Genomic DNA, 18,514 nt, shown 5'->3' with positions numbered 1-18,514 from the left:
AATGTGCTAGTGCATAGTTTTAGTCTTCATCATACCTCTCAACCTGGAAACATCAAAAAATCTGGACAAGGCCCATGAAAAATAGGTACAAATCTGTATGCTGATTAACATATAATTTGCATAAATAATTATGTAACCCCAACCACTCCAGTAGAATTGTGGGATACCAACATTCAAACGCAAACTGAATAGAACCAAAATATGGCACCAGAGCCCCCTGCAGCCATTCCAATGTCCCATTACCTGGTTATTTTGCCCTATTTACCACAAACACTATAATGTGCATACTGCTTTACTTCTGCAATGTTTATTTGGATTCATTTAAATTTTTTATTTTACATTTTATAGCATAAACACTACTAGACCTCTGCTAAACAAAGCAATACAGTCTCACAATGAAAATAGACTTAGCATTATAACTTATCTGCCCTTGAAACTCATATTCATTGAAACAGCATTGATACCCACATTCAAAGAAAATGCATCTGGCCAGTGGTGGATAAAGATTAGCTTTGGGCTGTTTTCAAATCATAGGCCCACTTGCACAGAAAACATACATGTGTTCTTTAATACACCTGACAGTATTAAATTATATTCCTTGTATAATACAGCACATTTGTTACAGCACGTTTTAAATTTATTGTTTTGAAGATTTTTACAGTAAGCAATGAAAAAAATGCATGAACCAGTAATTGCCTAAACTGCCCAATTCAGAATATTTCCATCATAAAAGTCTGAGTAACATCTATAATCCACCAGTATCAGTAAATATGAACAATCTCTGCAGAAGTAAAAGTCACATAATAATTCCACATTAAGGAGATATGTAACTAATGAAGAGGTTGCTGCTAGCAAACAACTTAATATTTCATTGTTTCATCTACAAATAAAGTGCCTGTTGCCCTTGAGATATAAATTGCCTATGTTGCATAAAAAAATTATAAGCTTAAAGCTAGTAATATTACAACAGGGAATAGATGGCAGACTGATAACAGGTTCATAATTACTAGGTATCTCTGCCAAAGAGGACATTCTCAGGACTGCAAAGTGCAACAGAGTACAGTATCAGCAATCTATCTACATGCTGTGGGAGTAGATCCCACAGCCTTCTATATCAAAAGCAAGCATTCAACCCATCGTACTACTGACAACACAAACACACATACCATAAGCAGCATTACACTTCTCTCCCCCTGAAGACCTATGCAGCATAAGAAATCTGTAAATATCCAAAATTTATTGGGAAGGGGACAAAAGCCCAAAACCAGGGACATATTTTAAACATTGCTTGTAAGATCATAGAAAAGTTGCTAGTATAAAGTGTTTTGTGTTACCAACCATGCATTTCCTGAAAGACAGGAAGACTGAAACTAAATGGCTATGATTACTTAGTGAATTCAATTCTCACTGGATTTGCCAGAAAACAATCATTTTAAGAGGAACAGACCAAATATATGCATGAACCAAACATTCCAGACAGTCTCTCTCTCACAAACACACAACACAGTTTGAACAGACCTTATAAAATGCAGATGACACAGCTTGAACAAACCTTGCAAACTGCTTAATTGCAATTGGCTAATAGCTTGAACGTAACGGACCTTAATAAGAATTAGCTAATGGCTTGAACAGACTGATCTTGCTTAAATTGTAAGATAAAGTACAAACACTTTGGCCCAGCAGCAGATATAAGTTCTTTCATGTTTAAAATAAATGCAAATAAAATCAGGCAATACACACAGCTCTTTCTTGTGTAAAACAAATGCAGATAAAATTGGCTAATTGCTTAAACCATAGAATGCACTTTCACTAACACAGTTCTTGGACATGCAGCACAGCAGATAAAAAAAATACACACATTGGCCCAGCCCCCAGAAGCTTGCTTAAATTACAAATAAAATACATAGTTCTTTCAGCCCCGGCCTTAATTTCACAGCAAAAATACACACAGTTCCCACCCAGAACTATATGCATGAGAGTCCGATTTTATTTTATCTGCTGTGCTGGTTCTCAGACTTGCAGCACAGGATAGCAGATAAAAAATACACACATTGGCCCAGCCCCAGCAGTTTAATAAAATTGCAAATAAAATACACAATTACACAGTTATTTTGGCCCCGGTCTTAATTTCATAGCAAAACTATTCTTGGACTAACAGCACAGCTGACTTAAACACACACACACACACACACACACACACACACACACACACACACACACACACACACACACACACACACACACACACACACACACCACTTACCTCTAAATAAAAGGCGAGCAAGCTTCTTCGATAATACACTCCCCACATTCCTTGTAATTCGAATCCCCGAGCTTCTTCATTAAACCACACACAACGAGCTTCTTGTAAATAAAATTCCCCTTCTTCATTACATCCATAACACAGCGAGCTTCTTACAAATAAAATCCCCACACTCCTCACGTAACACATTTCCGGCTCTGGTAACTCCCGCTTGCAAAAGCATTTGAACCAGAGCCGGAAATATGTGCTACGTACATGCGCGGAGCATTCTGATAGGCTGGTGGTGCTGACATCATCACACGAAGCGGGAAAGTTAAAAAAATGAAAGTGTGAATAAATCGGAAATGAAGGGGTGCCACTCAGGAATCGTGGCACCCCATTATTTGGAGTCCAAAACTTTGTAAAAACCGAGAAATTCAGGACAGTTGAGAGGTATGGTCTTCAATGAAACCTTAAGATGGACAAAAACACAATTATAACAGGTCACATAAGAAAATTAATCATATATTACATTTAGCCCAGATGTGGAGATGTAGCAGTCAAGGTAACACAGTGTAAAGTTACAGTGATTTACACCATTCAAGGATGTCAGCTCTTACATAGGATTACTCTTATTCAAGTAACTCACCTGTCCCGCAAAGACAGTGACAAGTAGTCTGAGTGGGCTCCTAACAGACCCGCTTCAAGACTTTACTTACTCTTTCACAGTTAAAAATGATTACTGATACATCTGTAAAACTTAAAAACAGAAAAATATTGAAGAAATCCATAGTAAACACTGAAAAACACTGTCAGAACTGATCTAAAACACATTTCATCAAAGACACAAATGAATGAAACACATTTCATAGAAATTTCATGTACTCTAAATATACTTCTAAAAACTTTTTTTTTTAGCAGGGGTAGAAGTGGGGGGAGCTTTACCACCCAATACCCTTCTTACATAAATATACTAACTCTCTTATTGCACAACCATGCGAAAACAGAAAACTCCTAACACACTGAATCACTGTTGGCATACAAACTTTCCAAGATGGAGATATAACACTACAATAAGCATTAGCAAGGTACAAATACAGATCAACAGTAATTTGCATTGTAATCCCTATGATCTATAACCATATCAGTTGTGATTTTCTATAGCATTACAGAAGTTTTTAGCTAATGTGATATAATTTTTTTTTGTTTTTAATAAAATGTAGTTTAGATCAATTGTAACAGTGTTTTTTTTTTTGATAAAATCAGTTTTAGATCAAATGACACATCAATATACAGAGATAGACAGCTAGATATATGAATATATAGATAGCTAGCTAGGAGATAGATAGACAGATAGATAGATAGATAGATAGATAGATAGATAGATAGATAGACAGATAGATGTACATAGACTGATATATAGATATGAGCCAATGAAAAATGATCAAAGTACTGAATGATCAAAATGCATATGTTTTAACTCAGTGTACTGAATAATCAAATTGCTGATCATCTACAATATTGAAAAATAACAGATCACAATAGGAAATGAAATAGTATCCTCTTGAGATCTATTATCCCTACCACAAACCTCAGACATGATTTGCCTGACTAGTGGTAGTGTTACACAAATGTTATTTATAAGGTAAGGTGTAGGGTTGGGGGGAAGGGGCAAGGGCAGAGTAAGGATTAGGAATACCGTGTATTAGTAAGGAGGATGGGGGGGCTTCAATCAGTAATTCAATCAAAAGCCAGGAACCAATATATAAATCTATATATCTATATATAACTTTTTGCCTGTTTTATGTTTATCATGGTTATGGTTATAGGAAAACAGTGTTAGCCCATATACAAGACTTCTTAGAAAGTTTCAAAAGTCCATTCTTTCCTTCCTGAAAAAAATATGAATCTAAGGATATCAGAACATTTTCCCATTTATCAATTTTCAGCACCTGTTTTATTCATTATGTGGGTCTGTGAGGGATTACAGCCTATCTCAGCAAACAAACAAAGTAGGAACCAAACCAGCTTAGATGGGATGTCAGTCCATTAGCAATTATAAAGAGACATACAGAGACATAATCTACAATCACATGTACCTTTAGAGACAATCCAGCATTGCCACACCAGGCTTTTATCAGCATGTCTTTAATGTGTGGGAGGAAGCCGGAAACTTACACAAGAATCAGAAGAACATTTAAGGCTCCCAACAGAAGGCACCCCAGTCAGAAATCAGATTTGAGGCTCAAGTGCTAACACAACTAACCACTCCACCTGTCTGCCACCTCATGTGAAAAGATACTTCTAAAGCATTTAATGACTTCCCATTCTGTTTTAGTCAAAGATAAGACATTTTTGTTTTAAGAAGTACATTATAATACATTGTAGTACCTGGAATGGATTTATAAAACATAGTTTATGGTAGAATGTTTCATAATGTAAGATTTTTACAGTACGGTGCTATTCAGTGCTGACTAAAGAAGCTGTTGATCAAGAGTCTTATGAAAAGAAATTTGAGTTTACGGTTTTGCTGGCCATATTGTTAAAGCACAGTGAAAGCATAATTAAAAAGAAAAGTTTTCTGTATTATTGCTTGTACTAACATGGTAAAGAAGAACTGCCAAACTCCACAATGTCAGTGATTCAAAATGTCAAAAAATAATGTCTGAAAAGTAGAAGAGAAAAAAATAACTTTAAGTGTATAAGCCCCCCACACCCCCAAACTTATATATTCTAATTCCATGGTCACAAAAACTTGAAGAAGGGAGAAATCCAAGAAAAAACTAAATCATTGCCAGTGCTAATTTACACACCAGCAATGATTTCCTATAGAGCACATTTGGCATTACAATTTTCTGTGTTTTTTTTTCTGCAGGCAACTGACAGGTGTGGAATTTCTCCTTAACCAGCTGTACAAATGTAAAGATGCCAGCAGACGTTTTTAATTGGCAAATCTTTCTGAATGCCAGCAGAAATCTTTAAAATGCCTGACAGTTATTAGTTAGAATGTGATGTACTGTTTGAGAACATAATTTTTTTATTTGATTTATTTTTTTTGACCCTCCTAGGGACCTTATAGTACTGTCCCAGGTTCAAGCGCTCCATATCCACACTGGGTTTGTCAGCTCTTCTATTATCCCCCAAATCTACTCTAGTATTTTCTGAGGCCAGTTGTGGGTCCTAAGGGCAACATGGGAGCTTGGATATCTGGGCACTTTTTTGTATACCCTACTGACTTTTCCCTTTCCCCATCCCCCACACTTGTTGACTATGTCTGAGGCTAACTCTCCACTTTAGACCACACCTCTCCTTAGGGAGAATCATCAGTAAGTACCCTCCCTCCCACAATGTGCATGCCTATCCCTCCATACTGCTCCATCAGTCACCCAAGATGCTAATCAAAACTGGGTCAGCTGGGCCATAGTCAGGACTTTATCATTCTATGTTACTGGAGTGGCTTGTTCGAGATCATAATCTTATGCAGAAATGAATACAGAGAATCTTTACCTGAATATATGCTATATGCATTTTAAAATAATAAAAAAAGCTGTTACTTGGACCTTGCACTACATATAGTATGCTGAAGCAAGCTTACAGGTCAGCCATTTGAACAGTATACTGATACAATACTGATGAAATAAGCTTAACAATGAACACTGCAGTTTGTCACATTATGGTTTCTGGATCTCGGGATTGCTCTGTGACACAATGCTGTACTGCACTGCATTTCCAAGTCTTCTTCAACTTCCTTTTATGTAAAATGGGTAGCGAACTGTATATTATATGTAAAAGACAAATGGGCTTATACATATGTAGAGAGAGAGTAAAAAAAGTCACTTTCTTAAATATCATTATAGGAAAGTGATGGAATTTCTGGAGGTTTTTTTTCCTAATTATGCAAAACAAGATTTAACTCTTCAGTCACTGGTTGCATACTGATAAATCATTTTTTTTTTCACTTCCAAAGCAACATTGTGTTTTATGTTGTTTGCATTTTTGTAAATGTATATTTGTTGCAAGCACTAGTTAAAACAGGGGGTACCAGTTCTAAAATCAGTGACTTAATGGTGTACAATATTGGATGTTTTTATGTCTATACTTGTATAAAAGAGCTACAGTAAGACAGCGAGACTGTGCTTTGCCTAGTCACTTTGAAGTTTTGTCACTTAACAAAAGAAAACTTGCAAATGAGCTCAACAGTACAAAAAAGTATATATCTATCTACCTGTGTGCGTGTGTGTGTGTGTGTGTGTGTGTGTGTGTGTGTGTGTGTGCGTGTGTGTGTGTGTGTGTGTTGACAGAGTAGTCTCTCCTCTTAGTTTATGTAAGCCCCTTATTAACAGTACCTTCTATTTTGCTGCATAAGTATGCCTCATTTTATTAGCTTGTCAGGCTCTTTCCTCTGAAAGTGGTTGTTTTAACCTGTGTGTCAGTGATTGCCAGGGCCCTACATTCTTCAGGTATGGTTATGGACCCGTTAGGGGGTGAGGGGGGGGGTGAAGTTTGCACTAAACCTGTCTGCTAGAATGTTGGCAATATCAGTTGGTTCAGTGTATTTTGTGCCATTCACTAACTCAGAGCAGATCTGAGAGTTTCCACTTAGGTTCCTGACATAGCTAAAGAACAGTTTGTGGTTATCTTTGGAGTCCTTGGCAATTTTTCTTTCAAAGCTAGCCTTGGATTATTTTATGAGGGATCGTAGTTTTTTGCTGATACTGATCAGGGATGTCTTTTCTTCTTGGGATTTTACTTTTCTGCATCAGTTTCCTCCTTCTATTGTATGGCTTGTTTATGGCAGGGGTCCACCAGACTGGTTTCCTTTTCTTGGAGGATTGAGTCTTGGTTTTCCTTGGGATAGCATGATCCATGCATTCTTGCAGGTGCTCATAGAGTGCCTTTGTAAGGGACTCAGCAGCTTGGACAGCATTGTCCTTTAGCATGGGGGCTGTGAACCTTTCCATCTCGGTGTTAAGTAACGTGAAGTTTGCTTTTGAAAAGTTTTTCACTGTGGTTTCCTTGACTGGGGTTGGGGGCGGAATGTGGATATCCAAAGTGATTAGTCTATGGTCTGATCTAAACAGTAAGGGTTTGACCTCCGGTGTACAACACCGGTCACCCATGTCGGTGATGACCAGGTCCAATATGTTGTCACCTCTGGTGAGGGTGTTGACCAGTTGATCCAGGGCGTTCAAGTTTATAAATTCTAGGAAGCGTTGAGCAAGGGAGTTAGTACTTGGGTAGTTCTTCCACTTAATGTTTGGGTAATTGAAATCACCCAATATTAGGGCATTTGGTAGGACTTTCATATTTTCCACTGTCTCCAGAAATGTGGAATGGGGATCCTGGGTCATGGTGGGTGATCTGTAGCAAGCTACAATTTGAATTGCAGTTTTGCCCATTGCTAGTTGCACATGGATGATCTCTGAGGCATTGTGCTGTGCCACTAACCTGGAGGTGTGGGTATCCTTGATGAATATGGATTCACCCCCACCTTTTGTGTTTCTCTCCGGGTTCTGTGGCTGAAAAGTATGGTATGAGCTATAGCCTGGTAGTGCTGGGGTGCTCTCTGGAGCCTTAAACCAGGTTTTTGTTACTGCACAGATATTGATGTTCTCCATACTGAGGAGTGCCTCGAGTGCATGCATTTTGAGGTTTAGACTTCTGGCGTTGAGTAGCATTACCCTCAGTTTTTGGTTACTTGTGCTATTTATGGTGGTGGGTTTGTCTTTTGAACCTTGCCTAAAAAAGGCACTATGGGGGTGGCAAAAGCCTTGGCCAGTATTCAAAAGCCTAAGGGTGACAGGTGCAAGCCATCTCTTGCAAACCAACGTGGCTTATCCAGCATGTCATCCCAGGTGGACAGATACTGGATCCCCTTTGAATGACACCAGAAACTTAGCCAATTGTTGAAATTGATCATTTTTTCTTTATACTGTGGCATCATTCTTGGTGAGGGCAGGATGCTACTCAGGGTCAGGGTCATACTGGCCTGGGCTATGTGATCAGAGAGCTCTTCCATGTCTCTTTTCATGTAGTCCAGGGAGGTATGTCTCACACCAACATGGACAATGACAGAGTCGTATTTGTACTTGTTCTGGATTGACCTGAGTGCTTGTGTTATGTGGTGGATCCTTGCACCAGACAGGCAGCTAACTGTAACCTTCTCCTTGTCCATCCTAGTTAGTGGGACATCAGTGTGCCTGACTATAGAGTCGCTTATTACTAGTGTGTTGGGTATGTTATTTTGCCTTAAGGACTGTGATTGCATGGCACACTGATTATGTGAAGTATGTGTTTCATGGTTTGTGATGGGGTGTGGGGGTTGATTGGGTGTCTGCTTTGGAGGTCTCTGTTGCTTTTGCAGATTTTTATTTAGAGCCTCTGAGTATGTTTTTGTATATTTGTGTGTTATTTGCCACTGTTGGTTTAGTAGGTCTATCTGAGACTGGTTGTGTGTTGCAAGTATTTTCCTTCTCCTTTTGACTGTTAGTTCCAGTCTTGGGTTGAGAGAGCTTTGCCTCCAGTTTGGCTGTGTAATTGCATCCCTCGCATATATTAGTGTTTGGTGGTAGGAGGAGAGGGTTGTCTGTATACATGAGGCAGTTGTAACATTGCCTCAAAATGCCCAGATTCACCAGTTGGATAGGAGAGTACACCTGAAACTGCCCTTTGGATATGCCTGAATAGGTAAAGTGAGCTGTTTTACTGATTAGCTGGTAGGGATGAATAGTGAGCCTTATCCTTCTGGACAGTATAGGGGGTCTAGTGCTAGGGTTATTTAGTGCTTGCTATGAGTTTTGAGCAAGTGCTGGGCTGTGAAATAAATGGATTGAGTGTTTAAGTTGAAAGTTTTTCTAGTTACAAGGAAAAAAATTGAAGAGCCCACTTCGTGGAGCCGGGAATATTTTAACCCTAGCTAACCGACACTGCCCAGCATGCAAAACTGCGCAAATGCAGTTTCTGTAGCAGGGGAAATGAAAGAGAGAGAAATTAGCCCAAAATGGCCAATAAACTACTAACTTCTGGGCTACAGCAAACAAGGCACACAAATTTCAGAAAGAAACAGATCAAATAAGCAGGCACAATAAGCCTTTAACCGGACATTCCCAGCTCAGAAGGGCAGGATCCAGCCTCTCCTCCCACAAGAGTGTAGACTACAAACCTTAATGTAAAATAACTGGCCTGAAGTCCAAGTGCTTAAACCAGAACTAATGTTCTTTTAGAATAACAGACACTGAGCCTTCAATCTGCAATTCCCGACTACAAACCTAGTAAAAGGCAGTATTTTTTGTTTTGATGCCATAATATGCCATACAAGATTGAGACACAGTTTATCTGCTCAAGTTATGTAAAATACTATGCTGCCTTGGTTTAGTAGTTTGCCATCAGGCAGGACATATCTTATTAGATAGGGGAAAGAGCACTCATAATTTTTGAAGAACAAAGTGGTCCCTCGTGAGTAATGTCTAGTACTTTTGGTAAAGAGATCACATATGAATTCTTTGCCTGACCACTATGGTAACCTCACCATGGTGTAGTAAGCAGATAATACTTCCATTATGCACACAAGTGATAATCCACTAAGTAGCAGAAAGGCAGCTATAGGTCCCCTACTATTAAAAAAAATGTTATTTAGTGTACGTATAATTCAAAGTGACAACAACAGTAACTATTTTATATTTTGTAGAAATTACAACCAAAAGTGTCCAATTTGTCCACTTTCCCCATACTTAACATTGTGAATGCCTGTGAATACAGAATGAGATATCATGGATTTTTTTTTCTGGATAAAACATACTCCATAGAGAAGAGAGTCAGTGTTACTGTAAAAAAAAATGCAGCCAAATGTTAGGAAATCCTTGGAGTCAGCCTTGCCTCACAGCAATTCATATTCAAGCTTTTTTTCTCCTCTGCTCCAGTCTAGACTTTTCTTTAGATACATTATATATACTGAATTATTATCTGATACTTTGCTAAAGCTGGAGTAAATTTACTATAAGTTGCACAATTTTATACTTAACTTGGTGTCTAGAATACACCATTGTGACTTTCTGAAGTCTCTCTTCAGATATTCTGTAGGCAAAATATTGAATCAGCATTTCTCTTAAGTTAATGATCAGGATACCATTCTTTCTTCCAAGCAAACCCTTCATACATGCTTTACAGATCTGGTTAAATATACCTGAGGTAAAAAGGTATCCAGTATTGTATTTGTCAGATCTTTGTTTTTACCACAGTGAGGGTTAGTATTTTGTATTAACGTGCTGTAAATAAAGTTAGGAGTAACTATTAATGCACGCAGAAGTATTTCCTAATAATGGTGAATTCATTACAAATATGTAAAGAAATGATGTGCTTTGCTGATGCTACACCAGCTTATTTCTGTATTATCAATACACTGTAACTGTAAAATTTACCTCCATTTCATATTCTTCTACTGATTAACAGCTTTCCCAGAATTTACCAGAATATTTTTCCTGAATAAATCTTCTTCTTCTTTCGGCTTCTTCCCAGTTAGGGGTCGCCACAGTGGATCACTGTCCACTCATGATTGGCAGTGGAGTTTTACAGTGTCGAGTTGCCAGCCCAGCACCCAACCTTCCACAGAAGGCACACACATGCACACACTCACACCTAGGACCAATTTAGTGTGTCCACTCCACCTACAGCATGTCTTTGGAATGTGGGAGGAAACCAGAGCACCCGGAGGAAACCCACACAACCACAGGGAGGACATGTAGACTCCGCACAGAAGGCACCCCAGCCGAGGATCAAACCAGAGAACCTCTTGCTGTGAGGCGGCAATGCTAACCACTGCACCACCGTGGCCGCCCATTTTTCCTGAATAAATATTTAATAAAAATAGGAAAGCACTGTTAATAAAGTATTTACTAATGTATAAACAAATTCTAAGTTAATTTATTGTCTACATTTCTTGTTTGTCTCTCTAACCTGTCTTTCCCCTTTTCTTATTTTAGTTATGCATTACTTTGCATTTCTTTTTCCCCCCTTTCTCTCCTCTTTATTTATTTTTTCCACATGTCCAGAAGTCCCAGGAGCAGCCCAAACATGTTCCTCCCAGGTAGGGGAGTGTTCTCCCATGCCCATCTAGGGAGAAGCTCACAGGGTTGGGTCAGGGTGGTGACACTGGTCCTGTAGGCCCCCTGGCATGGCACAGCCTGACAAGCTGCACACACCACAAGCTTCAGGACTTGGGTTAGGATGTAGTAGACCAGGTAGTGGACAAACAACTTTAGCCCTTGCAGGATATTCTAGAGCAGGTGCAAGACTCACTATTCCAGTTACCTCTGACCACTGTGCTACCACAGACCTATACCCACTCAGTATTGTTTGTGGTCTTCTACTGCACCACCATCAGGCAGTGGAACCATTTGAGGTCCTGTGGAAGTGGATTTTCTTGGGATCAACTCCACTTCATATATCTACTTCTCTAATCCTCTCTCTTACACCCTCTAATCTACTGCCTTCTCAAACTACCCTATTATACAACAAAAATTTAAAAAATAGGGGTTTATCCCTGGCAAAAAATATAGAAACCCTCCTCATCCACCTCCTCCAGCAAAACCCTGTTTGAGCACTCAAAAGAGTGAACAAAAAAGATTGATTCTCTAGATCAAATCTCAAACAAATTAAAAAAAAAGCATAAAAGATTCATAACCGAGGGAGGTAGAGCCACAAGAACATTAGTTAATGAGCAATTCCGTTCCAAACACACAACAGGAACATCATCAGACTAAATATTCACTTATCATTTTTTTTTATAAACTAGTCCACTGTCATGATGTGGAAAAAACATTTAATTACATGAATGCACAAATATTTCCTTTAAAATCACACAACACATAAATACATTATAGAAAAAAATTCAAAACTTCAATTAAAACGTAAAAACATGAAATAATCTGTATATCAAAAATACATGTTTTTGTATAAAAAAGTAATAAGCAGTAAAAAAAATCATAATTTAGCCCTTTTACATTTTAACAGGCTATTTACTGAAATCGTATCATTTATGCCTGAGGGGTTAGAGGCATTCAGTTTAATCTGCCTGTGAAGCTCCCCGACTTCAAGCCTGATGTGCCACTCCCCCCCTCTTAAATCTGGGACTGCCCTTTCCAAAACAAAAAAATAAAACTTTTTATATTGCATACAATCCTCAGAGTGCTTGCACAAGGCACTGGTCAAATTACCTTTTTTTACAACATATAGATATAAATGTTGATAAATTATTTTTCTGAAAATTTGCTGAGTCTTACCTATATAAAAAACAAGGACAAGAGAAGTACTGTACCAAATGTGCAAACACCTTAACACCAGAATCAAAGTGCCTATCGTTGGCAATACTGTTGGAAATCCTGCCACATTAATGTTCTCCATGTCTAAAATTAACTTACACTGATTGCGGGATCCACATCTGTACATACTCCTACTGACAATTTCCTTAACATCTCTGAGAAAAGCCTTTCTTCACATTCCCCTCCTGAAGAATTATCATTTTATGATACTCTTACCAAATGAAAGAGCTATTTCAGTGGGAGCAAAAAGAAATACCAGAATCCCAAACCATCTTCTGCCAAACATCCTATGGCAGCTATCAATATTCCTTTTGACAAAAATGGGAAGGCATTTCATAGGTTTTGGAAGACAATGTATCCTTCTTCCACCTTATCCCTCAGACCAGTGAATTGTAAGGCTCATGTGTCCAGGTTTCTGCTGGTTTCTTTTGATGATATGAGAAAGCTAATAATTGACCTCTCTCCTTCAGAGACAAAGATGTCTGAATTATTTAATGTCCTCTTCATCATAGTTAACCAAACACTCTTTAAGATGCTCCTATGCCCTTTCCTTACAGTAGTTAATGTCCAATTCTTGGGTGATCTTTGCCACTCTAGATTGCAATTGCTTAGATAATGTATCTTTCTTCAGGTCTTGTTGGCCAAACACCAAGTGATGCTTCAGCTGTTGCAGAGTTGCTGGCCTATTTTGGGGCTACTGCACCAAAGGTTGTGATCCTTTTTGTCATAAGGTAATGCATGTAGTGCAAACTCTACATGGCAGGGCCAGTCAGGGATTATTTTTATTCTCATGCTGGCACTCCTCTTGTTTCAGTGTTTTCTGTGATGTTCACTCCAAGACTGAGCACAGACATTCATCCCCATCACATGTGTTGAAACATTCAGACAGAGTGGTCAGGTCTGCTGTTTGAGCAGATTACTTCTGAAATTATTATAGGCAAAGAGGGTGGAAGTACAATGAAGCTTTTTATACCATCCCATAAGAGGTTATAATCTGCTTTGGAGACGTTTTTTAGTTTAGTTGCTGCTGGAGTGGGGTTAGGTGTGATAGTTACATTGAATGAGACTGATTTGTGGTCAGATCTCACCAGGGGGGACAAACACAGACAGAAACACACTCATACACACATACAGTGTTTTATTATTTTTATTATTATTATTATTTTGCATTCTCTAAACAGCAAAAGTGCTGGTTAGCAAGTATAAAATGGCTTAATCACTCTCCCTCTTACTTTCATGTGTGCATATATATACATACACACACACACACACACACACACACACACACACACACACACACACACACACACACACACACACACACACACACACACACACACACACACACACACGCCTATTTTTTTATTTTAATTTTATACTTGCTAAACAGAAAAAGAGCTACTAGCAAGCATAAAATAATGACAGACATTATCTCCATTACAATCTGTGCTCCATGGCAGTCATGAAGCAGCAGACTCATTTTTCAGGCATTACCTGTACATTAACACCTTGCTGGAGAACGTTCGTTCTGCAATCAGGGTGCTGATGTATGGATCACCTATTCTCTAACAGGAAGTAACAAATGACCAGGAAATGAACTTTTCATAATTAGCATACATTTATTTGTCATAGATAATTCTGTAAGAAAACATATTTTGTCAAGTTTAAACATGATATACAACACAAAATATATATTGTTGTATATGGTTTCTGAACTCAGTTATGGGAAAACAAAAATATTTAAGTAGAGAACTAGATTTACCTCATCGTATAACACCTGCAATCCATTCTGCTTTACTTTCATGCATATATTGAATTTTTTAAATGTAGTGATTGTTCTTCTAAACCATTCAGATGATCATTCTTGCAAAAGATCAGTAAGCTAAGTGCCTGAAAAGAACATTGTTGTGGTTTGCAGAGCCTCATTTCATACACTTAATTGTACTCTCTTTTAACATTGAGTAGTACTTCAGATATTAATCAGATTGTTACAATGCCTGCTCTGTTTGTTCAGTATTTATTAAACTGTGTATATGAAAACTAAGAATAATTAAAAAAAAATTAAAACACTGTAGATAAATACTATTGGCTGTGAAGCGTAAAATCACTAAGTTCAGTATTAATGAGAATGCTCAAATGATAATTCAAAATGATAGTGCTTGAGCAACCTTTTAAAACCAGTCTGTGTGGAAAACTCTCAAATACTGGCAGGGAAGATTTCAAAGGTGGAGTACCTGATGATTAAAAAGGTACATACCAAAGTTTTCCAACTTCATTCTTGGAATTTTTAGAAGTCTAGGGTTGCGAAACACAAAGATCTTTCTGTTAGGAGCACTTTCAGATAAGAGGATCCCAAGTCATGTAGGAATAAATAAGCAAATGCAAGAACTTTAAAGGTAATATGAGACTTTATTGACAGCCAATGAAGGCTTTGAAAGAGTGGTTTAATACTTCAACACCTTAGCAACTTTTTAGTGCATTTTTGGCTTTTCACAGATGACCATTACATAATCCCATGTTTTTCCTTTTCAATCAAATCTACTGACCTCAATGGTGTCTACTCTAGACTAACTCCAACTCATGTTCTGGGATGGAGAACAGACTAAGACACCTAGGCAACATCAGACTGCTGACAGGGATTCTCCCTTAATACCCCATGATCCCATGCTCGGCCAGCAACACCCAGATGGTGAGTCAGTGCTACTCCACCCCTCACTTCCACAAGGGGCTGGCATTGGCAGGACTGCCCCACCCCATAGACAACACACACACACACACACACACACACACACACACACACACACACACACACACACACACACACACACATACACACTAGCGCACATGCATGCACACTAGTGCACACACATACACACACGTACATAGACACAGACACACACACACACACACACACACACACACACACACACACACACACACACACACACACACACACACAAACTGTTTCCTGAATCTCCATCATGGAAATCAGCAGTACAAATGTGTTCCAAGTGAACATCCTCCCATCCCAGGATGGGTACTCCCATCTTCCCAGGCAGCACCATCAGGTACCAAAACTATTAACTGAACGCAAATCACCTGGGCCATAACCAGGGCTCTATCCCTCAACAACACTGGCAGAGGTTGAAACTAAGCAATTTTTTAGGTAGTCCTTCATATCACATTATGCACATGTAGTATAAGATACAAAGATAAAAATCAACTTATTTTAATTTTCAATTTAAACAGCCCTTCATATCCCAAAACATATATGTAGTATAAAGACACAAAGGTGAAAACAACTAACTTTGACTTTAATTTTATCCTTTACTAAGTTGGCTGTCGCATGTACCCTCTTTAGACACAACTTATGCCATCTGGACAATTTAGTGTAGCCAATCAGCTGGAATTTTTGGAAGGTGAATGTAAAATGTGGTATCTGGAGAAAATCACACAAACATGGGAAGAGTATGCAAAATTCTAGACAGATGGTGACTGGATGTCAGGCTTGAACCCATTACACTGGGGTTACAAGACAGTGATCTTACCACTCAGCCACCAAGCTTCTCAGTGTTGCTGTGCTAAGTCTTCTGATTACCAGCACGCTTTGGAGGACATACGCTAGAATTTAGCTATTAAAAATTTAGTATTTTGAAACCTGTTTGCCTGAATGATAGAGCTTTGAATTTGTTAAGACTGAATTGTAGATTGAAGGTAAGGGAGGGAGGTTTCTACATGTAATTAATTCACCTGTAACTCAGACTTAGCAAATAATAATGAGGAACATTTAGGAAGCTTCACTTCACCACCACACACTTATGGGATCTATTTAGTATGTGTGTATTTTTGTATAGCTGTTTACATTTCTGTATATATGCATGTCTCTGTGCTGGATCTAGCGTAGGTGACCCAATGCAGTTTCAGTGAATGCACTACTTATTAAAAAAAAAAAAACATAATGATAGAAAACGCATTTAGGGAGACGCTTAAAGTATTTTCTTTCACAGAGGCAAGTCCCCACACTCCCAAGCAGATGACTGTCCCCCTCACCCATACCTCTTCTGTGGATATAATCAGACACTCCACAAGGGTAAGGAGAAAATAGCAAATTAGTTTGAGGAAGCACTTTTTAAAATGATGTCTAAAAACATAGCTTAGTCAGGTAATATAAATCATTACACCCAGTTATATATGTCTGTGTTCACTATAGTGTGGTTTTAGTAGATCTAATTAGTTTAATTTAAGCATTTTTTCTGTACCACAACATGGTTTAATTGTCAGCACTGATCCTTAATCTGATGTCTGTTTAAGTAACAGAATCTTTGACAATAAAACACATTTTTGAAGAAGAGATGTAACAAATTTGTTGTGCTGCAGTTGGCAATCTTTTGTGGATTAAGATAGAAAAAATGTTTGAATAGTAGGAAAAAGTTTGGACAGTCGGCTATTGGCAGAAAGTATAGCATATGGGCAAAATTACATTATAAAATATGCTGCAGAACCTGTCACTGGATCTTATACATTTGTTGCTAGATTATATATGCATGCTTTTCCTAAATCCTGGTACTTTCCTTTTACAGTCTGACTTCAACCGATGATATATGCATGTGTCTTAATCTCTTATATCTTTCTCTTTAGGTATTTTAAACAGATTGTTAAGTCTGCCAGGGCAAATGGAACAGCATCAGCAGTTACAGAAGAAAACATGGATGATTTCTTGGGTTGTCTTAATATTTCTGTTAATGTACGTAAAACATGTTCTGCATTGTAAGAATATTTGTTGTATTATTTTGCTGTGCAGTTTTGCACAGATTGTGATAAACACTTAAATACATAAAAACAGCTCTAACACATTAAGAATCAGGGCTCTCAGACTTTCACATCTTCCAAAGGTGCTCTTATTCCAGTATTTTAGACTATTTATATTACTTTAGCACATCAGATGCCCCCATGTACTAATATATAGCTTCTACCCTCTGGCAGGGTAAAAGAAGTACCTTCCCATGCAGTATTACATCATGTATGTTGATGTCATCCATTATGTGTGCATAGATTCCTGTTACAGAGGTGTTAATGTATGGTACTGAAGTTAACTGCTCTTACACTTTTGATTCTTAGAGTCCCTCAGGTAACACTGGTTTAGCTCTTTTGTTTGTATCCTATCACTCAGCTGCACTGTTTATCTTTTACTGTACTTGTCATTGGTGTCTATAAACATTATTCTGCCTACTTTGCATATCATATTTTTTTATATTATTAAAACGTTTCACTCCTGGTCCCCACTGAAAAAAATGCAATAAGAAAGGAACTGAATAAGTAAAACTAAAATGTGTGTGTGTGTGTGTGTGTGTGTGTATATATATATATATATACACACACACACACACACACACACACACACACACACACATATATATCTATATATATCTATATATGCATATTTGTGGAATAATCCATCAGAGGCAGTTTAGGAACAGACAGTCACTAATTAGCTATATCATGTGAAAACTTGACATCCTGTAGCTCTTGTACTCACAGCTGTGGTGTTTCGTAACTTTTATAACTTGCCTGTTTATAAATAACGCACTATTTTTATACATAGCTAATCTAGCTTTAACATATGAAATGATCACAAAAAACCTTCCTGCTTGTAGTGCCTTTACCAGATTTAAGTAGCTGACATTTATATAGCTAGTCAGCATTATATTTGTTTACATGACTGTGATTTTCTATATGACCATGCTTGTTAATTATTTGCAACATTGCATCATTTAAATATTTGTTTATTTAATGAACTGTTATCCCATTGTTTCGTTATAACTTCATATCATTCTTTTTCCCCAGTTGGATGTCACCATAGACTATGACATAAAAGCATCCTGGTATAGTAGGTGGAATTATTGCCTCCTTTTCAAGATCTGCACTTATTAAGGGCATTATAATCAACAGGAGAATA

At 37.9% G+C, this 18,514-nt stretch overlaps 1 protein-coding gene across 2 annotated transcripts in view; it reads left to right on the top strand.

Annotated features, from left to right (window-relative positions):
- BAIAP3 (BAI1 associated protein 3) overlaps window positions 1-18,514 on the top strand; it is a 2,552,914-nt gene that overhangs the window by 1,849,225 nt on the left and 685,175 nt on the right. For both annotated transcript variants that reach the window (XM_044089547.1, XM_044089546.1), the window contains exon 11: window positions 17,197-17,302. In XM_044089547.1, the coding sequence (XP_043945482.1) occupies window positions 17,197-17,302 (106 nt within the window). The remainder of the gene's footprint in view (window positions 1-17,196; window positions 17,303-18,514) is intronic.

The sequence above is a fragment of the Protopterus annectens genome, chromosome 12.part0 (genome assembly GCF_019279795.1).
Source record: "Protopterus annectens isolate FY-2018-M chromosome 12.part0, PAN1.0, whole genome shotgun sequence".
Lineage (NCBI taxonomy): Eukaryota > Metazoa > Chordata > Ceratodontiformes > Protopteridae > Protopterus > Protopterus annectens.
Note: the sequence above shows the minus strand (reverse complement) of the source record. Positions and strands in the feature narration are given on the sequence as shown.